General features: G+C 37.9%; 2 protein-coding genes across 3 annotated transcripts; both read left to right on the forward strand.

Moving 5' to 3' along the window:
- The first annotated feature begins 1909 nt into the window (after window positions 1–1909).
- On the forward strand, window positions 1910–9732 carry LOC136242743 (endothelin-converting enzyme homolog). Of its 2 annotated transcripts, XM_066034199.1 has the most exons (16): window positions 1910–2658; window positions 3185–3238; window positions 5219–5335; window positions 5389–5475; window positions 5524–5648; window positions 7257–7485; window positions 8092–8190; window positions 8242–8319; window positions 8379–8485; window positions 8533–8591; window positions 8652–8703; window positions 8771–8838; window positions 8888–9012; window positions 9064–9216; window positions 9320–9396; window positions 9455–9732. In XM_066034199.1, the coding sequence occupies exons 1-16, from the start codon at window positions 1975–1977 to the stop codon at window positions 9555–9557; spliced, it is 2217 nt and encodes a 738-aa protein (XP_065890271.1). In that variant the 5' UTR covers window positions 1910–1974; the 3' UTR covers window positions 9558–9732. The 2 variants fall into 2 exon arrangements, with proteins under 2 accessions (XP_065890271.1, XP_065890272.1); XM_066034200.1 differs by lacking the exons at window positions 1910–2658; window positions 3185–3238 and adding an exon at window positions 3545–3570.
- Window positions 9733–9960: 228 nt separating this feature from the next.
- On the forward strand, window positions 9961–16297 carry LOC136242306 (endothelin-converting enzyme homolog). Its single transcript, XM_066033713.1, has 16 exons — window positions 9961–11348; window positions 11625–11684; window positions 11734–11853; window positions 11900–11986; window positions 12043–12173; window positions 12226–12454; window positions 12996–13094; window positions 13162–13239; window positions 13291–13397; window positions 13446–13504; window positions 14819–14870; window positions 14925–14992; window positions 15533–15657; window positions 15720–15878; window positions 15937–16013; window positions 16062–16297. The coding sequence occupies exons 1-16, from the start codon at window positions 10668–10670 to the stop codon at window positions 16159–16161; spliced, it is 2232 nt and encodes a 743-aa protein (XP_065889785.1). The 5' UTR covers window positions 9961–10667; the 3' UTR covers window positions 16162–16297.
- The last annotated feature ends 11575 nt before the right edge of the window (window positions 16298–27872 follow it).

A 27872-nucleotide genomic window follows, 5' to 3' on the forward strand; every position in this document is an offset into this window, starting at 1 on the left:
ACATGTAGTTGGTTCTGTTATGGAATTTTTCCAAATCTGCCTGCACCTATACATATATACAATGAAGTGCACTGGTTTGTTTAAAGGGCTTCATTCACCCACTTGTGTAGTTAATATATATGGCAATACTTAATTCAGGTACACAATTTTCATTGAAAATGCTCTCAGATTCAATCTTGTATTGTTCAAATTTCAAAATTTTCCACGTTCAACATTATATTATTCTAACATGCACCTATTCAGTGTTGTGCAATTGTGAGAGGGGTGCATCATGTACTTGGTTGTCTGTACCTACCCAAACATTTTGATTAGCAAAATGCTTTAGAAAGCCATACCTATAATCTAAAGGCAGTATATGAAATATCTACGGCAGAAAATATTATGAATTTTATGTGGAAATGTTTCCAAATTGCAGTATTTTAGCATCTATTTTTCAAAAATTTCCTGGGGGGGGGATGCCCCCAGACCCCCCTAGTTCCAGCATGCTTCGCATGCTGGGAAGTGTGCTTCGCATGCTGGGAAGTGTGCTTTGCACACCTCTACCCAACAGATTAGTAGTACCTTGAGTTAGCCCCCCCTTTTATAAATCCTAGATCCGCCCCTGCCATCCAGGGGGGGGGGGGGGGGCTTTGGGGGCTGAAGCCCCACCTTCATATTTAGGCTTTACTTGATCAATATGCTGAGTATTATAATGAAATTTTGTCTTAGCATAATTGTATGATCACTAATAATACAAATATTCATAAAATCACCTTATAAACATCTTTCCAAGGTATTATCAGTGGATTTATGCTAACGTTTATGCAACAAGGACTCGAATCAGCATTGGAGGTGTACAAGATCGAGATACTCTAATAGAGCAGTCAGCTAACTACTCTAATAGAACATTCACTGGAAACATGTAGTTATTTCTGTTATGGAATTTTTCCAAATCTACCTGCACCTATGTATACAATGAAGTGCATTGGTCTGTTTAAAGGGCTTCATTCATCTACTTGTGTAGTTAATATGTATGGCAATACTTAATTCAGGTACACAATTTCCATTGAAAATGCTCTCAGATTCAATCTTGTATTGTTCAAATTTCAAAATTTTCCACTTTCAACATTATTATTCTAACATGCAGTGTTGTGCAATTGTGAGAGGGGTGCATCATGTACTTGGTTGTCTGTAACCTACCCAAACTTTTCCATTAGCAAAATGCTTCAGAGAGCCATACCTACAATCTAAAGGCAGTATATAAAATATCTACAGGCAGAAAATATTATGAATTTTATGTGGAAATGTCTCCAAATTGCAATATTTTAGCATCTATTTTTCAAATTTTTTCCTGGGGGAGCATGCCCCCAGACCCCCCTAGTTCCAGCATGCTTCACACATCTCTACCCAAGAGATTAGTACCTTGAGTTAGCCCCCCCCCCCCCCCTTTATAAATCCTAGATCCGCCCCTGCTACCTGCTTTCTTTGTTTTCTACATTGATAAATGCACTGAACTAGTAGCAAACCACAAAGGTGTACTATAGTATATTAAGAAGAAGGAACCAAAGCTGAACCCGACCCTGACCCTAACCTAACGTTAACACTACTTTTCACATCCCCTAAAGTTGAATGCTCGGGGCAACTACTAGACGCGTCCCCTAAAGTCGAATGCTCGGGGCACTACTAGACGCGTCCCCTAAAGTCGAATGCTCGGGGCACTACTAGACGCGTCCACTAAAGTCGAATGCTCGGGGCACTACTAGACGCGTGCCCTAAAGTCGAATGCTCGGGGCACTACTAGACGCGTCCCCTAAAGTCGAATGCTTGGGGAATACCACATCGGTGTCAATAGCTGATGGGTGGCTCTTACATCCACCGGTATACCGGTGGACATAGACACTCCGTAAAAAAAACAACAAGAATTTGTGCGTTCGTAAATTTCCGAGTCGTTTCCTCGTGGATGCCGGTCTAGAGCACGTGTCGCTGTGAAGGGTGATGTCTAAGCCATTGTCAGATATAACACGGGAATATGGAACTGTTAACGATTCCAGCACTCCTCTACTCACCCAGCGAAGGCCTAGGAGGAGATCCAGAGCAACAGTTGGGGTCTTCATATGCCTCGTGATCACGTTAGTGTTATTTATAGGGCTCGGTGTAGGTGGCTACTTTGGTTATGAACACTTCTTTAATAACGATGACGCTAATAACGATGACGACTGTGATATACAAGGAGCGTGTAACTCTACAGTTTTGGTTTACATTGACAAGAGTGTTGACCCATGTGAAAATTTCTTTGAATACAGCTGTGGAAAATGGCTATCATCTAACACCTTGGATGGTCGTAATGAATGGGGAACGTTTTATGCTTTAGCTTATGACAACTGGTACCACCTGGACCGTTATCTTAGCCGCTCTATTAATGATAGTGACTCTGATGCCACCAAGAAGTCAAAATATATTTTCTCTGCCTGCACCAATTCAACTTTTATCCAAGATAACTTGCTAAGTCACTTAAGATCTTTTATGACTAGTGCTGGAGGCTGGGCAGATCTTGGAATATATCCTGGTGATCAGTGGGACTTTGGCAACCTTGTTGATGATCATTTCTTAGGAAGTCCCGCTTATTTTGCTTTTGACGTGCTACCAGATGACTACAACTCATCCAAGCCAGTGATAAAGGTATTCATCATTAAAATATTGTATAACAATGGCAGATCCAGGATGGGACATTTGGGGCAAATTAATGCCCTCCCCCTCCCTTTGTGAAGTAGCCATCCATTATACTTTTTGATTGAAATACTAAACCTTATGTCAGCCAAGATCTCATGAAAACAGGTATAAACTCACCTGAAATCAAAGTCAAATCACCTGTTGTACTGCAAACTAGCACCTTCGTCCGTACTAAACGCTTATAAAAATAATAGTTTGTGTTTGACATTTCATACCCTTGTAAACAGCTTTTAGTAAGACTTCTACAAAGGCCAAACTGGTAAAAATTGTACTACTAAGAGGTGATTATTTGCTTCTTCAAAATACAATTAGCAAGTATTCTCCTAGCCACCTACAACTTAGCTTCCTCCCTTTGCCAGCTCCTGGATCCACCCCTGTATTACATTCCATTCCATTTATATAAAGTAAGCAGGAACTTAAACATATTGTGTGTTGCATACAATAAGACTTTATGTGGAGATGACTTTTTGTGCAGATTCAACACTCTGGGCTATCATTTATTACTCCCGATACATATGAAGATGATGACGTGAGTCTGACAGTCTTAATTAAGTGTATATGGCACTACTTAGCAGAGACCATTGTGTGTTATCCCACTCATTTAAATTTGGATACTGGGTAGGCAGCAAGATGCTGTTAATACCCAGGGGTACAGTCCAAAAATACATACAATTTGTACTATAGTATAAGACTTTATAGGAGATCTGTTTGATCGAACCAGATTCAATCACAGCTGTGGGTAAATTATTCGAATCACTGGGATAGAAGCTGTACATGTAGAAGGTAGGAGGAATTGTAAAGTGTAGTGGATGATATTGTCATGTAAAACAGCTGGTGGTGGAGTATTTGTGGAGCAGACAGGTGATGAACAATTGTGTAAAATGTTGAGAGTCTGGCAAAGAGACATTGTTTGTCTAAAGTTGGCCATCTGGATGGTTCAGCGTGGCAGTTATACTGCTATAGGCAAACAAAATCCAGCAAGTAGCCCTCCTTTGTACCTTCTCCAAGGCATCACTCACTTTCATTTCATGCTAAGTTGTCTTGGTCTCACCTTGTAGAACAATCTATGCATTCCTTTTTAATAGTGTGGAAATTGTTAAATGACGCATCTTGAAAAATTGATACATAGGCTTATTGTAAGGATACATTCCCCGATGTCTCCACCTAATTTTGAGGTTCTGTGGTACATAAATTTGAAGTTCTTAAATGTAAGGGTGAATGGCTGGCCAGGGTGCACTCTGTAAAGCAATAATCATGTAAGGTGATGTTGTTAGATAATGTCACATTAATAACCTAGTGGTCTGATAGAGCTGTATATTGTTTCAATACTGCAAAACGCTTCACTTTGTGTTTTTTTGTGCACGAATACTAACATGCTGTCCTAGTGTTGTAAGGTACCTGGAGTAAAGTAACTAATATAATGTCTTCACACCTACAGTTCAATGTCTCAATCATTTTCATTCCTCTCCTATGCTAGGGGTTTTTTGATTTATCATATAAAGAGTAATTACAAGAGATTATCTAATGCCATGTAGTCCTGCTGACCACAAGCAACCATCATCGAAATCTTAAAGTGTGTCTATAAATTAAATCCAGTGGTTCTCCTCTTACTGGTTGGGCTGACTGGTCAGCCAGCACAGTAAAGGCTATCAATCTAGACTGTCTGGTTATACTGGCCAAGAGTGAGTGATCACTCACTCAAAGTAGGCTATCAGCCTGCAAATAGGCCTGGCAGTTCTATAACTACCTGATATAGAACTGTGGGTCTATCAAGTGTTCTGTAACTGCCCAATATAGAACACTTGTGCTTGTATGGCAAATATAGAACACTTTTTTTACTTTAATCCTCCCACACGACGTTCTTTATATATATATAATGGACAATGCTCCTTCAATTACAAAACACTCAATGCTCAAAGGCAGGTTTTGTTTGTTAACATGGTGACGCATGGCCGGGATGCTGTTGAAAATTCCAAGTGGTACTCCAATGTCTGTTATTGTTAGTTTTTCAGACATGCTCGCAGAGTTACCCTTGAGATTATCAGTCATGCTGTTTAATACAACAGTGCTGCTCTTGCTGGCCAAGTTGAATGCACACCGTTACATCTGAGAATGATCTTTGTTATTAAATTCTAAAATATTATAGCCAGTCTACACTACACAGAAAAGTAGCCATTTAACTTCTGTATAATCATCTATTACAGGACTATATACAGTATTAAGATAATACTCTCCTTTCATATTATTTTGTGTCATGTCTGTTATTTATATTTTGGCCAAAAAGTTGAAAGATGATTTGGAAAAAGAAATCATGTAATGTAGTCAAACTTTTGTTGTGGATTAAACTTTTACCTTTGTTTAATAAACAAGTCAAGTAGGACCCAGGGTTTCATATTTTCAACAAATCTTTGGTTTCATGAATGAAATTCTTACACAGTACAATTAGTAATGGGGAAACCTTTTGTCAAGCTATATTTTCATGTTAGTGTGATTTTGTGTATTGTAATAGGCAGTAGAGGAATTGATTGACACTATCAAAAGATTACTATCAGAACTCTCTGATGATCATGCTGATTTTTATGATATAGCCAATGGCATTGTTTACTATGAGAAGTCCCTTGCACAGGTAATTAGGTCATTAGTTTAGTTACTAATCTATGGCTCGTTGCATTGTTATAGTATTGGTTGACGGAAGCAGAGCAGCGTAATTTGTCTGTTCTTTACAATCCAATGAGGTTAAGGGAGTTATCAAAGCTCTTCCATATGGTAGGTGATGATTGGTGACATCATTATAACTGTTACTTCACTTGGTAGGATTGGGTGAAGTACTTTAACACATATTTCAGTAAAGCTGGATTTAGTGGTGATTTTACTGAAGACAGTGTTGTGATTGTTGAAACTCTGAAATATTTCAGATTGTTTGATTTTGCTGTCACTGAGTGAGTTAACATATATGGGAGGACATTTAATGTCAAGAGCAGCACATTGTGAATGCGTCAGTGTGTGTGTAGGGGTGAATCCAGAAGGAGGGGCACAAACCAGTTGAGATCCACACCATTCATTAAAAGGGGAATCCACTCTGAAGATATACTAGCTACAGTTTGTTATAGCTGATGAATACACATATAGCAGCAAACAATCTCCTCTCAGTTGTGTTGCATTACCATTTGTGACCAGATCTGCAAATACCTAACATACAATCACACAAACCTAAGTTTTACAGTATAAGCTTTGATTACAATGGGTAAAATGCTTGTGTATTATTAAAAAAATCTATAGATATTTTGAATACTTTGTTGTTAGTGAAAGAACTGTAAAAACCTGGATGTTATCTTATTTGCCTACTCAAAAGGAGTTTGAAAATTTTTGTTTCGTTGCAGTAAGCTATGGAAATTCTTTTACATCACATCAAAGCGATAGTACGTGATTGATCTTTCTTCACTGATTTCACCTTTGCGTGTATTGAAGAAAGGTGATACAAGGAAACACTTCCCCAGCAACCGATTCCCCAGTTCATGGCAAATACAATAGTGCAAAGTTTAACTTTATATATCATTGTGTTTGTAAGGTACAACCGTTTCAGTAAGCGCCTGTAATTCACTTTCCATATACTTGCTATACAAATTGATTTTTCTGTTGTTGCTACTTTGTAGGGCTGTAACCACAAAATGTTATTGGCATATGAGGCTGTAAGTTTAAGCATATATGCACTAGGTAGATTATAAATCAAGAATTCAAAAAAATGTTGGTCATTGCAGAAGGTCATAAAGTCTTAAAAAAGGCTTAAACACCTGCTACATGATTTGGTTGTACTTAGTACATGCGAAGATACTGGGTTGATAGTTTGAGTTTGATTTCAGGTGAATTTGCAGTAAAAGGAAGTTTTTAAAACATTAAAATGTTTAATGTGTCATATTTCTTCACTAATAAATTGGTCTTACTGGCATAGCATTTCCTAAGCAGAGGAGGAGCATTTGCCTCAAATTCCCCGTCCTGGATCTACCTATTGTGTGTGTGTGTGTGTGTGTGTGTGTGCGCGCGCACTTGCTCGCAAACGCGCGAGTGTGCATGCCACAGCACAGGAGCTGGAATGGGGTGGACAGGTGGTTGGGACGAATTCTTAAACTGTACAGTAGTTTCCATGTACCTCAATTGAGATATCCAATATCACTAGTGCATCTGAGTGATTTAAACATCAGTGTATTCAGTGACAATGATTTAAATATTGAGCACCTGACCAATGACTGCACTGTTAGAGTATCTTGAGTGTATTTTGAATTGTTTAGTAACTGCTGAATGTCCTGGAGAAGGTTGTGGTCTATGCCCCCTTTTTATCTGATAAAGCTAACATAACATACGTACAGCTTCTCTGTACAAGGTATGTATAGTACTATGCATACATAGCCCTTATAGAGTTTCAATTGGGGAGAGGTGTGAATTTGCTCTAAATGTTTCATGCTGGATCATCCATTGGGTGTGTGTATGTGTGCTGTTTGTAGCTGCTTGAGTTATCTAGTTTGTGTATTTGATGAGCTTGTGTTAAACAGTAATGCTGTCAACTATGCCAAATGGCAACTACTGGTGAAAGAATTGAGTTTTGCAAATGCTGTGGATGATTTTGATTGGGACATATTCCGCAAGCTTAGATATCCAAAATCATCGAAACTTGGTGCTTCTGATAATCTACCATGCGTGGAACTTGTTGAGCAGTCCATGCCACTGGCAATAGCCAGACCCTTTGTGGAGGAATTTGTAACAACCAATTTGATTGACACTGTGAGTACTCAGATGTAGATGTTCTTAAACTAATACAAATATGCAGGCTTGTAAGTTAAAATTTAACCACAACCAAATTCCCTCGATTGCAATAAGCAATCTTAAGTAGTGGTAGGTGCAGACTTTAAAAGTATAGGGGGAGGGGGATTTACTTTTCTAGTTGTAGCACGAGATAAGCAAAATATTATCACAGCATTTATCGTTTCACTGTTGAATCTTGCAATTTGGGTTAGGACCTTTGCAAAATGATTTGAACATTTGCCAAAGCTAGCTACAGAATACCAGTTTTAATGTCAACAACCATTTTTAGTGGTGTTTAATACATATGGTTATTTTGTCACTATCAGTTGTATATGAACTATTCCCTGAAGTGATAAACTGAGATATTTAATGTTAAGACTCTGCCAGAATGAGGAGGTCCAAGAGACCCTAAGGCCTTGGCATCCCTTTCCCAGATTCATCACTGTTCTGTGTTAAGGTGTTTATTTCTCTGCTCCTTCTATTGAGTATTTTTATGCATGGCCTTGAGTTTGACCTTATATATATATTATCTTATCTCTGTAATTTTTGTAAGGAAGTGTATTTAGCAGATCTTTTATACTAAAGGTAAATGAAACTGCAAATCAAATAGAGAAAGCATTTGTACAAAGACTAATGGAAAAGGATTGGTTGGATCAACCCACAAAGGATCAATGTGCAGAAAAGGTATACAAAAAATGGAAATGGTTTTGTTGTTAGTTTACATAAAACAATTAGGTTAATGCCATCACTAGACAGATTGCCTACCCAGATTTTATCAAGATTGACAGCAAACTTGATAAATTTTATGAAAAGGTGAGACCCACCAAATTCACACATGCAGTTAATGTTGTATTGTATGTTATTGATTATAGCTGGATATTAGCATAAGATCTAATTTTTTTGAGATCGGTGCTGCAATCAGAAATTTTCAAATACAACAGATGGTTTCATCTTACAGCAAACCTACTGATAAGACACAGTATGGACTTGATGTGTACCTGTTATGTGTGTTAAAATTCCTGTTAGGTGGTTAGATGCTCCCACTGAAGTGAATGCGTATTACTCTCCTCAGTTTAACCAGTTTGGTAAGACCCTGTTGTAGTATTACTGATTTGCTGAAAATTGCTGTCGTCGTGCACATGTAGTTTTTCTGGCTGGAATTCTCCGTCCACCATTTATTGCAGCTACCTGGCCACCGTAAGAGACTAATTAGCTTAGAGTGTACAATATGGAATTGTGATTACTGTACTTGTTTTTGTCATAGTTTTCTGTTGTATGGAGCATTTGGAGCAGTGATTGGTCATGAGCTTACCCATGGGTTTGATGATCAAGGTATCCCATTTCCATGAGACACAGATAATACGTGTATATATTTCTATAGGTCAGCAGTTTGACAAGAATGGTAATCGTGTGAAATGGTGGACAGACAATTCAATTCGTCAATTTCAAAACCGTACTCAATGCTTTGTGGACCAGTATGATCAGTATAGCTTATTGGATGTTAAGGTGATAAGGCTAGTGTGAATAACATACCATTATACCTAACTATATGTGTAGATTAACGGTGAGCTCACACTGGGTGAGAACATTGCTGATAATGGTGGTGTCCACACTGCATATCATGCATACAAGAATGTGATGAATGGTACTAAGGCCATTAAGTATAAAGGACTCAGTGAAGACCAACTATTCTTCGTGTCTTTTGCTCAGGTTGCATACATATGTACATGTGCATGTGTTAAAATCAGATTTTAGTTGTGCATAGTCATTTTGTACTGTGTACCCAGTTTGATTGTTGTGTTTTCATCCACAGTTGTACTGCTCACTATTCACAGACGCTGCACTAGAGCAGTCTACTAAAACAGATCCACATAGTCCAGGACCAATTCGGTAAGTATACCCACACTACTTATACACATGTGTGCTGTGATAATTTTCCCTGATTTAGTGTGCTTGGTACTTTGGTGAACAGTGAGGAATTCACTGAAGCTTTTCAGTGTTCCAAAGGCTCAAAAATGTATCCCAGTGATGATCGGTGTGAGCTGTGGTGACAACAATGTTCTCTACTCATAATACATGATGTGACATATCCTTGATCATATACATGTCATGCTGATCCTCTATCATGTATAGCATTGATTTTTCAGATTTTGTATGTATGCTAATTATTTAAAGTGATTTGTACAATTCATTGAATCTTGTATGACTGATATTTTGTGAATTTAATGTCTTCAACCAGTATCTCAATGCATAAAATAACTATACAGCTAGTTGTATTTGAATAACACTTCAAAGATTACATTAGCAGAGTTGTAGAAGTCCATTAGCTACCGTGCTGTCAGAAAGATTTTTTTTCCTTACTAATTCCACCAATGTAGAGAGGTCTGCAATGCTAGCTTTAAGGGTCATGTATTTAGACTTGCTCACGTGTTTATTATTATTAACACTTTACAGTGACCAGCACTGAAGGTCTACAACAGCATGTGCTGCAGCCTTAGGATTACCTAACCTAGTTTCAAGGACTTAGACTTAATGACTTATACAGTAGCTGGAAAGGTGTAACAGAAAAGGGGCCAAAGTAAGGAAAAAAATCCCTCCAACCCCAGGAATCGAACTGCAGGTCAGGTGTTGATGGTAAATTAGTTCGATTAGGGATCATAGCCAAAAAAGTAGTGACTTGAGTGGACATCAATTTTAATCCCTAATTCGTTAGGCATAGCTTAAGTATTAAATATCCACTAGTAGGGAATTGTGAGGTTGGTTTGTGAAAGTGCAAACCTCCATGATTCCTAATAGTACTGCCGTACAAAGGGGTGACACAGGCACTCACTGTAGGCAGATCTTCATCTGCAACCGCGGTCTAAGTCAAAGGTAAAGGCCACCAAATCCGTGCCAAGTCAACGGCGAGGTCAACGGTCAAGGGTAAAACTTTCTAACCCACAATCGAAAAGTATTGAAATATCGTCGCTAAGGTTCTTAGTCACAGGTCAAAGTGAAATTTCGGCCTGTCAAGACTTTGACCGCGTTGGCAGATCTACTACAGTGCGTATCTACGTGACCCCCTTGCCGTACCATGATTACATCACGAGCCGCGTGATCAGACAGTGGGCGTTTGGTTGCGTAGTACGTGATTCATTGAACTCCACCCCTATCAAAAGAAGATGTCTGGGCAGCGCGGGATGTATCATTTGGTGGCGAACCACGACTCGGACGATGGTAGTGATGGTGATTCGGATGAGCTGGCACTCTTAGGAGCTGGTAGACGGCGTCGAAAACGAATTTGTATGTGCATCGTCTGTATAGTGGTGTTAGTGGTTTTGCTTGCACTTGGAGCTGCAGGATACTTCGCGTACGACCATTTCCACAAATCGAAGAGCTGCACTGTACCAGGCGTATGCAACTCCAAAATCTTAGACTACATTGACAGTAGCATCGATCCATGTGACGACTTTTATAAGTACAGCTGCGGGAAATGGCTCTCGGCTAACAGTTTAGGTGATCGTGATGCTTGGGGACGTTCTTATAAACTAGCTACAGACAATTATCAACACTTAGATAAGTACCTTTCTAAGCGCATCAGTGAAAATGACCCGGATGCAATAAGAAAATCAAAGTATATCTACTCAGCCTGCAAGAATGTTACTTTTATACAGAATAACTTTGTTAAACATGTAAAAGACTTCATCAGAAAAGCAAATGGTTGGGATGCCATTGGAATATACCCTGACGATGGGTGGGACATCAATGATGACCTGGTTAATGACCACTATTTGGGAAGTTCTGCATTCTTTTCATTTGGAATTACACCGGACGACTTGGACTCTACTAAAGCAGTGATAAAGGTGAAGTGTAATAGCAGTTGCATGTGACTGTCTGTAAGTATCTGCCTACTGGTCCAAGGTACCGACGTGCATTGCTTTGTAATTACCACTTCATAATGCGGACTGCCTATATAGTTTGCATGCAGATCATATAGCTGGTCACATGCAGTTGTGTGCACATCTAAGGAGAGCTTCCTGTGACCGTTGTCTGTGTTGGGCCATATAATTTGGTTCAAATGTGTGCACCATTAATTCACAATAAATGCATGTGAAATTGAAAGTGCTGATTGTATTTAGGTTAAACAAGGAGGTTTGACGCTTGATTCTCCTCAAAAGTACTATGATCGTGATGGAACTGTGAGTGGCTACAATAGCTAAAAAAAATTGCTATTTTGTGTGATTTAAGGACTTTCAAGATCTACTGAATACCATTAAACAAGTACTTGCTGCAGTTGATAGTACGGATTCGTCTGATTATTCATTGCTAGCTAAAGATATTGCCACCTATGAGCGACACCTGGCAATGGTAGCTATCAGTTGTATGCCATATCACTTAATTGATGAAATTACAGGAATCATTAACTGATGCAGAACTTCGTAATGTGTCTGAGATATATAACCCAATGACACTGGAGGAGCTCTCATCTCTCTTTAATCTGGTACTATAGTGACATGAAAATAATAATGCATATTGCATTGCATATTGTATATGCAGGATTGGGTGAATTACTTTAATACAATTTTTAGCACTGCCGGAGTTGCTTTTGATTTTACTAGTGATACCAACGTTATTGTAGAAACACCAGATTACTTCAGAAACATCAATAAGTATGCTTATGATGTCATGTAAGTATTAAGCAAAACAGCCTGCATCATTTACTGTACATTTTGTATATAGGTATGCTAATTTCTCAATCAACTATGCCAGGTGGCATCTACTCCTTAGTGAATTTTCTTACTCCACCTTACCATTAAACAGTGGATGGGATGTGGTTCGCAAAATGAAATTCCCAAATACAAAGCTTGATGAAATCACCAAATGTGCTCAAATGACTGAACATATCATGCCACTGGCAGTTGCTAGACCATTTGTCAAAGACTTCATTAATGATGAAATTATAGACACGGTAAGCTAGAAATAACTCACAGATACAGAAAAAAATGCATACATGTACATTATATAAGTGTATGATGCCTTATTTGATATGTGCATGCTCATATATAGCAATTGTTCTATGGTGTGGGAAAGCGTGTGAACTCTATATTTGTGTAAGAGTGTATCATCAGATAGTTTTTGTAGTTTCAAAAAAAGGCATCATGTTAATTTCCTAAGTATTTCCAAGAGAAATAGCAAACTACATTTGTCTAGCTTGTCACACAGATTAAGTGAGCCATGTAACATACAGAATGTTGAGGGCACATAAATTCCATGTAGTTAACTGCTATGTTCAATTGTGCATAACGCACCATAAGTATATGTTGTGTGGCTTGTCACATAGAGTTAATGACACTTGGCATTTGTTCCCTCCTTCCAGTCCTAATTGTGTTGTTGAAATTCCATCGTATTTTACAATGCACATGAAAATTACAGCATGCTGCACAACCCATTCAGCTAGCTGTATCATTTTAAGATGTATTAAACAGTCATTGTATATGTTTATTTTCAAGGTGAATGAAACAGCCAATCAAATTTTAGAAGCTTTTATTGAAAGACTAATGGACAAGGATTGGCTGGATGAAGAAACAAAAGATCGTTGTGTGGACAAGGTATCTACATTAGTATATTATATGCACGCAAAAGTACCGTGATGCTCTTGCCATTTTCAATATTCAGGTTGATTCCATCACTAGACTGATAGCTTATCCAGACTTTATCATGATGGATGATAAACTGAATCAATTTTATAAAGGAGTAAGACAGCAGGATTATATACTGTATGTATATTATGTGTTTGTTTACCAGCTTATTATTGATCGTTCAACTAATTATTTTGATATTGGAGTAGCTGTAAAAAAGTTTCAGTATCACCAGGCATTCACTGCATATAAGCAACCCATTGACAAAACACAGTGAGTGTGTACAATATTAATGATGGCTTAGACATGATGTGTCTTCAGGTGGCCATCCGCACCTACTGAAGTGAATGCATTTTATTCTCCTCAATCTAATTTGTTTGGTAAGGTTAATAGAGTAGATATGTATCAGGCACCATAAATCATGGAATATAAATTGCCGTTAGTATGTGATATTCCATTCCTTTCCACCACCCTAGCTCAGCCCCTCTGCTGCATGCACGTGGAACATATACAGAAAAACACATGCACGTGTACAACATGCACACACACAAAAGGTGCATGCTATATTTGCATGTGCATACACATGCATGGAAGTCTATATAGTTCCAAAGTGCTACACAAGTAGCACACAGGACCAGATTTGGGGGTAACTCATTACTTATGTAACAAGTTACATACTTTTGTGGTAACTAAGTAATATAATGAAATATGCTATAAAAAGTAGTAATATAACTCAAGTTACTTCACTTACAAATGTAACACATTACCTAAGTATTGAAGTTACTGTAATGAATTAAAATTTTATTACTACAAGTAACGAATTAACTACTAATCTCGTTGCTAATCTACTGAATAACGCCTAGCCACAACAAAGTAACGAAGTCCACCTCAAATTAATGAATGAAGCTTATTGACCAGTTTTTTTTTCTCTTGAATACAATTACAACCAAGATTTACACATTGTCCAACAACGTAATCATGTCACGTGATAAGGTGGTAGTTTCACACGTGACAGCTTAAGGCTGTGGACACAAAGTAATATAATATGTAAATTAGACATGTAGTTACTTTATTTTATGGGCAATATGTAACTGTAACTAAATAGTTCAGTTGCAAGTAATATGTAATGAGTTACTTTTAAAAAGTAATTGTCCCCAACACCTGCACAGGACACAGCACACTGGAACTTCATGATAAACAGTGCCACAGTATTCATGCCAAACAGTCAAACTGTGTGAAGAGGGTTTGGTCTTCTTCAAAAAAATCTGCTGTGATCAATATGTCTGCAGTGATGTTCATGTTGAGAACACCATTGACATTATTAGCACTGTAACCATTTCTTGATCACCACCTTTGATTTCACAACTTTTAAAACCTTGGCTTGTTTAAAGACCACACCCATTTTTCACAGCTTGGCTGTTATATAGTAAGTTATGTTATGTGGAATATTGGACATGATGAACCTTTAAGACCTGGAGTATCTGCTGCACTATACCAAAACATTCTATTAGGATGCTCACAAACCTTGAAGGACACTTAAACATTAACAAATGGGTAAAAGCATTCTATGACATGACTTATGTAGCTGATCTTTAAAAATTAATGCTACATACATTCTCTTTGTGTTCTCAGCACAGATAAATGTATGTATCAACTTTATCACTTGACACACTACATACATGTAATTTTTGTAGTCTTTGAGGCTGGAATTTTGAGACCACCATTCATTGCTTCTGATTGGCCACCGTAAGCACATTATTATTATTATAGTATAGCTATTATTGGCATACACAAATGTAGGTTTTTACTGTATGGAGCATTTGGAACAGTGATTGGTCATGAACTTTCCCATGGGTTTGATGATCAAGGTGAATAATAGTGTTCCATTTAATAAATGTATTAGTAGGGTGCACATTTGGTAAAGCCAATACAGTCACCTGTGGGCAAAAATTTGTTGCAGCCTTATTATGCTGACTGCATTAGACAGGTCACTTTGCAGTACACAAATAACACATTTGGGGATTATTACAATGGTCAGTTTACCCAGGTGACCATATTATACAGTGACATAAGTTTCACTATATTGTTTGTACACAGATGGCCATACCTGAAGGATTTCATGAGCATCAATGTCCTTTCAGGGTGATGTGAGTAATGGAAAAATTCTTTCATTGGTTAACAGTAGCAGTGATTAATATATCAAAACTGCATACAGGTGTATATGGGTCTGGGTTGTTTTCTGTATTCACTTTATTGTCCGGCAGATTCTGTATATTTATTGGCTTTAGTTTCCTCACAGTTCCTTATACACTTGCATACAACGGTAAAACAATAAGGAAACTGGTGATCGCAAAATATCGATTTGCATATATGTGGGTGATCATACGGAATGTGTGCTTGTGCAATAGGTCAGCAGTACGATGAAGATGGTAACCGTATCCAATGGTGGACCGATGAGTCTGTGGATAATTTTGAAGAACGTACTCAATGTTTTGTGGACCAGTACAGTCAGTATGAACTACAAGGCTATAAGGTAACAGCAGTCAACAGTTTTCTATCTGTGCTAAACTGCTAAAACCGTAATTTCTTCACTAGATCGATGGTAAGCTCACACTGGGTGAGAACATTGCTGATAATGGAGGTGTCCACACTGCATATCATGCATACAAGAATGTGATGAATGGAATTAAACATCGGTCGAAAAAAATCGGGGGACATACATTAGACCAACTTTTCTTTGTGGCTTTTGCACAGGTATCCATGCAGGTTTAGTCATGCATGCGCTTTTATCATCTCTATATTATCTGTCCAGCTATGGTGTACTGAGTATAGTGATAATACTTTGAAATCATTAACACAAACTGACCCACACAGTCCAGGACCAATCCGGTAAGCTTCTTAATGATGGGATAACATAATATTATACTACTTGTGTAGTGTGCTAGGTAGTCTGGTGAACAACAAGGAATTTGCTACTGCTTTTAACTGTCCTAAAAATTCTAGAATGAATCCTACCAACAAGTGTGAACTATGGTGATCATTGTAATGAGCCAGCAGCTATATATATATATATATATATATAATATAAAGATACATGCCACCTTTAGTTATGCAGTACAAATCTGTAGTGACATTTTGTATGGTTTATATAATATTTCTGATAGCTATATGCAGGGAAAAATGATGCCAACTATTGAATAAGGAGTGCATGTATGTTGTGAGATAAATATTTGGTAGATTAAGGGGGCATCTCCAAACTGATTTTGGTACGCTTAACGTCATAATGACACTAACTTCAGACCCCCTCCCCCCTCCTTAACGTCACACTATGAAAACAATGCATTGGCAATAGAAGCACAAAACGTTATATTCTTTACTTGAAAACATAGTCTACAAACAGTATAGTTTGGATATGTCCCCTTATTAGATCAGGACACTGTAATAAAACAGTCATGCATGTGCCTGTTTTCACTGATTCCCCTTATATAGCTATAGCTATACGATATTATACTGTGATTATATTTACGCAAGGACAAATTCAAGAACATGCCAGTAGCTTTAAAAACTTAAGTTTACAGTTAGGCCCCTATTTGGTGATTATTAGTTTCTCATCCACCGCCCGCATCCTTCTTAAGCTACCGCATGGTAAGCCATTATTTACTCTGTGCATGCTCAGAAGAACACGTGATACCAAACTGTTATAATTGTTTGTTGATGAACGCTACAATGCACTAAATATCGCCAGGAGAACTGTTGTTTCCTTAGCAAATTGCTGTAGTGCCAGTTGCAATCGTGTTTTATCGACTTCATCAAAGCAGGCTTTCAGTTGACTGTCGAAAAACAGTTGGCGATCACGAAAAGTAGTGAAGGAAATGTTTGTAGTAAGAAAGAAAGACAATTTGGACAAGGTCTGTCCCTCAGTCGGATTCTAGACTATATCAAAACTTTCATAGTTAAGGCGTTTCGGTTAAACGATTACAATTCGCCTAAAAGTCCTTTTGTTAAAAGCAAAAATGCTACTCGGTGAATACATGTCGAGTTAGAACGTTTCATTCAAACCCATATATTTGGCTAAGATAACAGGAATTCGCAACACGTTTAAACAAAAGGCATTTCAATTGCAGAGATTCCAGCAGTTGCTGCAGCTACTAAGTATTTTGCTACTTAAATGCCTGTCATTCGCTGAGATCTTGGCGACCTGCATTTCTTTTATTCAAAGGAAATGCTATTCGCTGAGATCATGGCGATCTGCATTTCTTTTATTCAAAGGAAATGCTATTCGCTGAGATCATGGCGACCTTCATTTCTTTTACTATACTATATTATGCGGATAGGCGAATCGCTGAGATCATGGCGACCTGCATTTCTTTAACCCAAAAGATAGAGCATTTGCTGAGATCATGGCGACCTGCATTTCTTTTATTCAAAGGAAATGCTATTCACTGAGATCATGGCGACCTTCATTTCTTTTAGTATACTATAATATACGGATAGGCGAATCGCTGAGATCATGGCGACCTGCATTTCTTTAACCCAAAAGGTAGAGCATTCGCTGAGATCATGGCGACCTGCATTTATAGCTAGCTATATAGCTATAGCTGATTGTATCCCATCATTCACATACCATGATGCATGCAGACACAACCTATATGAATTTCTCATGATGCCATGCATGATTATATGTTTTCAGCCTATAGCTATAGCACTATAAATTATATATATAAATTATATATAGCTACAAAGCATGTAGTTATGCTATTAGCCACTTCTATAGTTATATAATAAAGTGTTCAAGTCTGCTCTCAGCTTTGCATATATAATCATCACTCTGGAATACATTTAACTTAGGGCTACACATAACAAATTAACTTATACAATTAGTATCATTAATGTACTCGATGATTAGAGGTTTTTATAGCCTTAAGAACCATCTGATCATTTCAACACTATATGAACATTATAAATTTACCACAAACTGCACAAGATTTGGAAACTGCCATAAGTTAGAATACTAATTCTGCATCACTTTCCTCCATACATCAGCACTTTTAATGTCAGATTATGGAATCATAGATACACATTCATTTTAAGCTGCACTTTAAAGAATTCTCAACCAATTAACAGATACAGCAGTGTTAGTGAAATGTTATCAACTTTACAGTGGGACAGCTTGAAGAAGAGACGAGATATTCGGTCTCTATGTGTTCTTTATAAAATCTTAAATGGTTTATTGGACATTTCACTCCCAGAATGCATGATTAATAACTCTCTTATCACTAGAAGTCACAACAAAAGATTTATTACAATATCTTCGACAGTTAATAGCTACAAGTTCATCTCCACAAGTAACTCCTCAGTGGAATGCTTTACCAAGTGTCACTGTCATTGCACCAACTCTACAACAGTTCTCTACACTTGTACACCAGTGATCTCTTCTATACATAATTACTTATACTTAATTAATTTACTTACTTAATTATTTACTTACATTCAAATTTAATTTGTAACTAATCATTGTACTATGCTCATGCATATGAGTCTTACAATTATAATGATAATATCTGAATTTCCTGGTTGTCTCTGTTATCAATGCTCAGCCCTCCCACAATTAACTTAAATTAATGTAATACTAAACACACCACCATCCAATAGCAGAGGCTAAGGGCAATCAATGCATGGCTTCTCGATTGAAAATATGTCCAAACAAAATGAATTTTGGCTGGCCATGGCCTAATGCTGAAATTAGTCAGAAAGTGGTCAATGGCGTATACTGTTATTGTTATGTTGCATGTATATTGGAGTCTTGCAATTATTATATAACTATAGCTATTCATCATGTTTATACAGCTGCACAATTGGTATAGACCTCTGTTAAAAAAATGTTCATAAATTAATAAAATTTACAACAAATCATGAATCAGACAAATAACACTGAAGCTACAGACAAGATACAATAAACAAGAGTAAAGTAATAAATGACAAACATGCATGTACAGTAGTCTATAGCTTACAGCAACCAAATTTAAAGTTAAAAATTACATCAAATCATAAATCAGAAAAGATAGTGAACAATGAGTTATAAGTATATTAGTTGGCTAGAAGTAAAAATACATGCACGTACACTAGTCTATAGTCTACAGTAACCGAACCTCTCCCTTCTCTACTGACTTCTTCAGTTGCTTTATTGTTTCATTATGTTCTGGACCATATCCATCGAAAGTAACAACATGTCCCCTCTTACTGTATGTAATAATTGTGCCCTTGTACCACTTAGTTGTTTGATAAATTTCCCCTTCTTCTCCTTCATAAAATTCTACATTTACTCTGCATCCAATTGCTTTGGTTCCCTTAGGAACTGAACTTAATGAGGCTTTCTTCTCTGGAGGCTTTGCAGGGCGACGTCTTCTTTTTCTGGGATTTGCTTGATATGAAATTGTTATGTTTGCAGCAGAAGCAATTTGCATTATAGCTATTCTTCTGTCTTCCAGATAAAAATGTTCAATAAGAGGTTTCAAAGAGACTGATTTTACATTCTCTGGAGTGCTTTGTCTGTTAATTGATTCAACAGGATTATTGGTACCTGGAAGATCTTGCCAATCTTCTATAGAAATTGAACTAAATTCCACAGTTAGTTTCTTTAAAATCTGTGGCCGACTCCACCAGTCTACCCAGGTTTGTGTATCCCCCCATTTGCTAGTGTCAACATTATTCGCTTTTAACGACTTTAAATCAGGTGGTAATTGGGAAGAAAATATTTCAAAAGACTTTAAGCCACACAACACATCAAATGCCTTCATCACAGTATCTGGTGAAGGTTCATCAGGTATCTTTTTAGCAATTGACATAAAAATGTGATATCCCTGTGAGGAAGTTGACAAATTTACCAGCTTTGCCACACGCATTGCCGAGCGAAAAAAATGCACTGAGCACCCTCGCAAAATATTTCCTATTTCCTTGCCAAAAGCTTCAACGAAAGCATTAGATTCAGCCTCGTCAAAATCTAATAAAATTTCCTTGTGATCTCTTGAGATGTTGTATTCCTTGTACAAGGTTTTAATATTGCACTCTAATTTAGACAAGGCTTTCCCTATAGATGCACCATCTTGATGATTTAGCAGCACCCTGCCACAAGCCATGTACTGCTGCAACACGGTGTTCTTACACACAACATTCAGAAGGTAAGGAAAATGGTGGCACCCTGTATAGTCAATATCAGCAAATAAAACGTCTGCTTTTGCCCAATGGTATGCTTGAAATGGGGCTTGAAACCAAGCAAATTGTCTATCTCTTCCGAATGAGTAAGCATCATCACCATCAAGTTGGTACTTACCAATCATGTCATCAATTCCTTGTATATCAGATGCATTACTCTGGTCTACTCGTTCTTTAATTGATGGAAAAGATGCAATTATTGCAAAAGGATTTACTTTTTCATGATCAACCTTGTCTACATCATGCCTACCCTTTTTCACAGCAGCTCGTATTCTGCCAATGTGAGATGTAGCCAATGACACCTGCATTGGTCTGTAGTCCATTCCAGCACCTTTTTGTATTTCTTTAGGTGTTAGCTGGATGTTTCGTTTTGTTGCATCAACAATATCACTAATCATTTTTGGGGGAAGTTTCCATTCTGATGGTGGCAGGTGATTATGCAAGTCACCTGCAGCAGTGCTTTCTGCATTTATCACCACAAACCAACGTCTCCCATCCTCTTTGGGATCTAGTGGGTAAAAGTATGCAATATAGCAACTACAAGGACCAGTTTGCAAAAGACCCATTTTTGGGTGTGCTTTGCATCTGTTCACCCTTTGTTTGGTGGACACTGTATAAGTACAATCATCTGCTCCACACATTTTCACACCAGAGCAGTATGATCGATTGCACATAAGATTCATTGTGACCCCATCAACCACAGCTGACATTTCTGTAATACCAGCTTGAGTGCGTGATAACTGAATGGATTCAAGGAGATAATGTGGATCTTTTGTTACACATGGAAGAGAAAAGCAATCCTTGAAAAATATGCATGTATCATTTTCACGTTCAAAACCAATCAATTTCAAGTCATCCACAGTTCCTTCTTCTTGGCATTCTTCCAATGCAGCTACTATACGTGGTTTCAGTTGCTTACCACGATTTTGATTGCATCTTTTAGAAACTCTTTGTGTGACACCTAGAATTCTATCAACAAAGCAAGCATGTGGATCTAGTGACATAATTGCTACTGGAGCTTGCAAAAACTCATTTCCTGCAGAAGACAAAATATATTTTCTGTGCACTTCGTAGTGGTTTTCAAATGGTCTGAATGTAAAGTTCAAATCAATCAAACAGAGATGCACTGCTACATACAATACTTTGTGCCAAGCAGATTGTGACATTGCTGTGCCATTAATAGATATGCCGGACCCCCAACAAGTGTCTTCGCTATCAAATATATCTGTTAAAATCTCAAATGTACGAACGTACTTCTCATTGTTGGCAAGCAAAACAGATATCAGTAGGGTTTTGGTCACACCTGCAAAACCAGTTGTACATAGCTGTTTGATAGTATTCAGCAACACTAACAAGAAATCTTTAATGTCTATGCTAACTTCACACATTTCTTCAGTATGTTCACATACCATGCACAGAGGACTATTAGCCACAAAGCAAGTTGGTGGATTGTTATCATTAACACCGCCGTAAAAGTAAGCAAGAGCTCGAGATAAGCATTTCCCATTATAAATCGAATAAATGAACCGCCAAGCTTTGGTGTATGTATCAAGAATGCTCAACTTCACTGCTTTAAATGCCGGATCTTCTCCTTTAGGGCCCAGTGACGATTTCAACCACTGACCCAAACGCTTATCATCAATCTATTCATTGAAAAGTAGCAATCCTTTCGCTGTACTATTCGGCTTTCTACCTGCACGACCTACTTCTTGCAAGAACACACCCAGATTACGGGGGCAGCCAATTCTAATAATCTGACTGATATTAGGATTATCAACTCCTAGTTCATAAGATTCAGTTGCTACTAACACTGATATTTCACCATGTAAAAACTTTCTGTCTGCCATTTTTTGGTCATCTATCTGCATTTCTCCAGTATACTTACCCACTTTAACATTGCTTTGGCCTAAAATACTAGCAATTTCCTCAACATCCTTAACAAAATCTAAGTAGAGCACTGATGAGTGACCTTCAAACAATGAGCTAATCCTACTCATGCTGTCTGCCCACATAGATGTATATACACTAGCTGAAATATCATTGCTCAAAATGGATATGTCATCATCATTTTCTTTGTCGCTATCAGGATCATCCACCATGCCTTCTCCTAAGCTGTTTAGCTTTCGGCGCCTATAGCGTTGCATACGTAGCTGCAAATTGTCTCGGTGTACCCCTTTAGTTAATACAAGACACCGATCGCTTCTTAAATACTCTTGCTTTAGAGTATTCACCTGTGAACTTGTTAATGTTGCAGACATTGCAACAAGTGGGCACGGAAGTTTGCATAATTGCTTCATTTCATCAAAAGCTGGGCGATAATCTGGCATGCGGTCAAAGATTTTATGGGCTTCATCTATAATTACCATAGAAATCTTGTCCTGTATTTCAGGCAACAAATGAGATTGACCACTTGACCCAGAGAAAGAGTCATTACTTGGTGCACCGAATAGATACTCAGGAGTACAAAATGCCAGAGTAGGAAGATTGGAACTGTAAAACACACGTCTAAAGTTTGGTGACCTCTTCTTTTTTTCTGCTGCCCTACCTAATGCTACAGCATCTATGCCTTTCCTTTCCAATGCTTCTACTTGGTTATTAATTATTGCCACCACTGGCTCAACGACAATACAAACTTTTCCAGAATTGAGAAGTGCAGGGAAAATAAAACACAATGACTTTCCTGAGCCAGTTGGTTGAACTAATATTACATCCCTTCCTTGCTGAACTGCATAATGCACTGTACTTGAAACTCTTTTAATTCTCTGACATTTAGGGCAGTCTTAATCTTTTCTATATCATCACCACTTAACACATCTGAGCAGCTAATATGTTGGGAAATCGCACTTTGGTCCTGGATATCTGTAGTACAATGAATTGGTGAAACTACTGTACTAGGATCAGAGCTGCATAATACTTGCTTACTAATAGAATCAAAACCATCTGTTGATGATTCGGAAGGAGCTACACACTCATTGTATTCCAGAGCATAATCATTGTGGGTAGAGAGTAAAGAATCTGAAGGAGATTCTGATATGTCAGCAGTAACACCATGACTATCTTGTTGTATTTCATTACCTTGTGTGTTAGAATTAAAGCCTGCTCCATAATGAATGGAAGATACATCACCAAATAGTGTCTGAGACCCTCCAGCTTTAGCAGACACAGAGAAATTTGAGTTAGGCATAGGGGTTATCTGTTCGCTTAATAAAGCAGTACTTGCAACGTTGTCTATTGAGTGATGTATCGCAACACTACTAGCAGCCGATGGATTCTGAATCTGGCCAGGATTTATGTTACTGGTATCTTTAACAAAAATTTGTGGAGATGATGATTCCAAGTAATCTTGGATGGACTGTGACACATACAAAGCACTTGGGCGTGATAAGCTATCATGCTTCCAACAGTTCTGTAATAATGAGGAAATAAATGTTGAAGCATTGTTTGGAACAACAGGTCTATTGCCTCTTTTAACAGATTCAATTAATTGCATGTTGACAACTGGCCATGGTTCACGAATAAAGGCTACTTCATAAGCCAAGATAGAAAACGAATATATGTCTGAGGCTTTAGTTGGGTGTAAATAGTTACCTATATCACTTATCAATTCTGGTGCCAAATACCCCGGTGTCATTAGCTGTTTGAGAGAAGTTGACTGGGAAGAAAATTGATTAGCAGTTTTGTATTTGTAACAGGCATAATCAGTAATTTTAAACAAAAACTCCTGTTCTGATCCTGCCACCAATACATTGTGTGGTTTGATGTCACCATGCACTAGATCATTAGAGTGAAGGTACTGTAAACCTTCTGCAATATCACTAAGGGCCATAATTCTGTGTTCAACAGGCAAATCGTCACCATAGTATGTCAATAAATCACCCAAGGTTCTGAGTGTGTGATTATGAAGTATTGTGTGACAATATTCCATAACAATGTAACCATTTGTAGGACAAATGCCAAGCACCTGAACAATGTTGTCATGCTTCAGCTTAAAAAGCTGTTCATAAGCCTGGATTAATGCTGATGCCAATCGGGGAGTGTACAACTTAAGCTGCTTGACAGCAACTGTAACACCATCTAAGGTTCCTACATACACACGACTAGTTGCACCATCACCTACTTCGTGTTGAGACATTATTATCCTCCCTTCCAAATTAAAGCTGCTATTCCAATTACGGTCTTGTTGTGGCGGTAGCGGTGGTAACGGCGCTGCCAATCGTCTTTTCTTACGAGCAGGCACTCCTTGTATATGAACTAATGTAAAAGGGCATATGAAGATAAATAAATGTGCGTGCAAGCTCACCTTGTGACATTTCCAACGCCACGTTAATTCACACCAAATCAATCGATTTTCGCGGCAACTACTGAGCATGCGTAAAGAAGCATGATTTTTTATAAATACCTAGTGTGGTTACTAGAAGGTATCATTATAGTAATATTGTCTGTTACCACACACCAAATGCAACTGTTTCGTCTAAAGCATTTGCCTTTGCTAATATTATGGCTAAATGCAAACCTTTCGTTTAAAGGATTTTCTAGTCGCGGTGATCTCAGCAATCTGACTTCTTTTATTTAAAGGAATTCTAAATATCTGTAATTCCAGAAAAGCAATATTGTTGGATTCAAACGTTTGTGACTCTGACATGTTTACAGCCAGCCCCATACAACCTTTCGATTAAAGGCCGATTACACTGCAAGTATTCCAGCAAAAAGGATTTGTTTCGTTCAAAGGAATGGCGTAAGTGTATTGTTTCAACGTATGAAGGTGTTTTGATCCTAAACGATTCTACTTCGCCATGATTCCTCAGTTGCAACCAACCTTTCATTTAAAGAATTTCGGTTGCGAGTGTCATAGCAAAATGCGTTTGTTTTGTTTAAAGCAATGGTAAGTATGTATGATTATATTATGTGTAAGGGCTTTCAATTAAACGTTTTTGTTTCGCCATGATTCCACTGTATGGGTATGCTTTAAATAAAACGTTTGTTTTTCGCAATGATTCCACCCTTACAAATCTCCTTTAAACTAAACTATTTGCTATAATATTTTGTTTGTTATATATATTCCCTACATCAGTGTGTTAATATTATAAAATAATGGCATAATGGTAATACCCTCCCGCCCGCATCATAATAATTAGAAAGGCTGGATGAGAAACTAATAATCACCAAATAGGGGCCTTATGTTCATATAGAAGATGACTATATATGTAGCTATAGAGATGCGGCGATTATGCCGGCATACTTCGGGAACGTCAACTGTCGGAGGAGACCAAATCTTGTTGTGAGAATCACCTCCAAACACTATCAGTTCAGTGTAAATTTAATGATTCAGCTAAGTTGGAAGCTACTTGTGGTTCCTGGAAGGGGGTGTCTATTTTACGGACCTGACCAGACCGGACCGGACCGGAAGTTCCTGCTTAGCAAGCTAGGTGTTTAGCAGGTCTATTTTACGGACCAGGCTGGAAGAGGTATAATAAGGCATGCATGCATGCACGTGGATCAATGCTTTCATGATCGTGCGTGGTTTTTGGATTCCGTGTGCAAGGCTCTAAAGGCTGAAAGCTTGTGAGAGCTGATGTTTTCGCGGGTTTTCTGGCCCCATCAGAGCTAGTGGTGTTCAGTAGCTATCTCAGCATAATGTAGCTATAATGTGCCATTGTTTCGAAGTGGACAAGAATGAAGATGTAGCCATACACAAAGTCGTAAGATGGTTAATTTAAAGCTTCAGTGCAGGTGATTCAGGGACAGAGATTGCAGATTAGCCATGTGCAAGGCCTTGTATGAGTTCTTTGGGGAGGCATATGCTTAAGCCTATAAGAGTGTAGTCCACGAAAGTAAACTCCCACTAGCTATTTGTTGCTAGTTGTTGCCTAGCTATAGCTAGGTGTCACTGCGCTGCTGAACAGTCTGAGCAAGAAATTTTTTGGAAGGATAGTGCTGCATGCTGGAGCCAAAACATTGTTTCAGTGTGTAACCAACAGCAGACTGATTCAGCATTGATCAAATTAATTAACACTGATACAGATCAAGGAAAATTGGCCAGTCAAAAATAATAGCTATGGCCTTTTTTTAATAATACTTGCAATTGTGTTTTTTTATGTACCATATATGCATAGCTATAGCATGCTAGACTATAAAAACTATAGTGCTGTGATATTACACAGTAAGCTATAGTACTGTAACATTTTCATGTGATATTGGTTTGTCTAATTATACACAGAGGACTGGAAATCTGACCATGCAGCATTGCATACTGGTATCAAAATGGAACAAAGAACTTTCTGGCAGAGCTCAAGAAGGTTCAAAATGTGTACATGGGTGACACCAGACATGTGTGCAAGTCTTTTCATTGCTTGACTTAATTGTTAAATATTACCTAAGTCTGATTCATGCGCAATACCACAATGTACATACAGCAGTCCAGTTTCCACATGAAACTTATAGATCAGGGTGTTATAATCACTCAAAAAATCAAATCGCACAATGGGTACAAAAAAACACACAGGAACATTCCCACTTCGAATGAGACACAATAGCATGAAACTACAGTAATTCTTACCTAAGTTGTATTACATCAAGGCCGGTGTATGTGATTTGGCGTAATTACCATTAATAATGTGCAGGCATTATTACAAGTTATTAGCTACATCTCCTCCTCCTTTAATTGATGGAGCAATTACAATTAAATAGTAAATAATTATATGTGACTGGGCCTGCGAAAATAGGGAATGTGGGCACATGATTTTTGTCTACTTTTTCAAACTTTCATCACTCATAACTTTTTGTACCATTATATGCTATGGCAATGCAATTTTCAGCTCTTAGTAAGCATTTAGTTGGCTTATGATGCAAGTCAAATATTCTGCTCCAGTACTGAGATATGAGCTGTAGCATGACAGTGCCCACATGCCCTATTTCGCAGGCCCAGTCACATATACCTTTTATAGGTTTGGTACAATTACATCTTGGGTTACGACATGGCAGAAGGGAGGGAACGGAACAGTCTCTGTTATTGGGTCTTCCCCAATGGCTCAGTGACAGTGGCTTTTTGATGTCATCTTAAATGGCCTTAATGTCTCCTCCATATCATGTCCCCATCTAACAAGCAAACTTTAAATAACAATGGGCCACTCATGATTGGGTGTAATTATACAATTAATAATAATGATGTGCGTGCGTGCATGCATTATTATACAAGTCACTATACTCAGGGTTTCTGATAAAGCATGCAGTGATCACCACATGCAGTAGTATGGACAAACTGCAGTATTATCAATGCCAGCTAGTTTACCCTGTGCAATCAGCTAAGATGTTTTTAATGGACTCACAATGAACTATACATACTCAACAGTCAGTGCTAGTTATATCCAAAAATTTTATCCGGCTACATGATGATGGTGACAGACATCACTGGCTAACTATTAGTAACCTGACCAGGAATTACATATGTTTATGTTATATAGCATGTAGCTAGCTCTCATGTTTGAGTTCAAATGGCTTATTTGCGACAGACAGAGAGTCCATGCATATTCTAAATTT

This window comes from Dysidea avara, chromosome 13 (assembly GCF_963678975.1).
Source record: "Dysidea avara chromosome 13, odDysAvar1.4, whole genome shotgun sequence".
Classification (NCBI taxonomy): Eukaryota; Metazoa; Porifera; class Demospongiae; order Dictyoceratida; family Dysideidae; genus Dysidea; species Dysidea avara.

Excerpts from the sequence above, each read along its gene's own strand:
- LOC136242743 (XM_066034199.1), top strand. The coding sequence starts at position 1,975 with ATGTCTAAGCCATTGTCAGATATAACACGGGAATATGGAACTGTTAAC. Across the intron at positions 5,476-5,523 it reads TATCAAAGCTCTTCCATATG|GATTGGGTGAAGTACTTTAA; the intron begins GTAGGTGATGAT and ends TTCACTTGGTAG. Across the intron at positions 9,397-9,454 it reads CATAGTCCAGGACCAATTCG|TGTGCTTGGTACTTTGGTGA; the intron begins GTAAGTATACCC and ends TCCCTGATTTAG.
- LOC136242306 (XM_066033713.1), top strand. The coding sequence starts at position 10,668 with ATGTCTGGGCAGCGCGGGATGTATCATTTGGTGGCGAACCACGACTCG. Across the intron at positions 11,987-12,042 it reads TCTCATCTCTCTTTAATCTG|GATTGGGTGAATTACTTTAA; the intron begins GTACTATAGTGA and ends TTGTATATGCAG. Across the intron at positions 15,879-15,936 it reads TCTTTGTGGCTTTTGCACAG|CTATGGTGTACTGAGTATAG; the intron begins GTATCCATGCAG and ends TTATCTGTCCAG.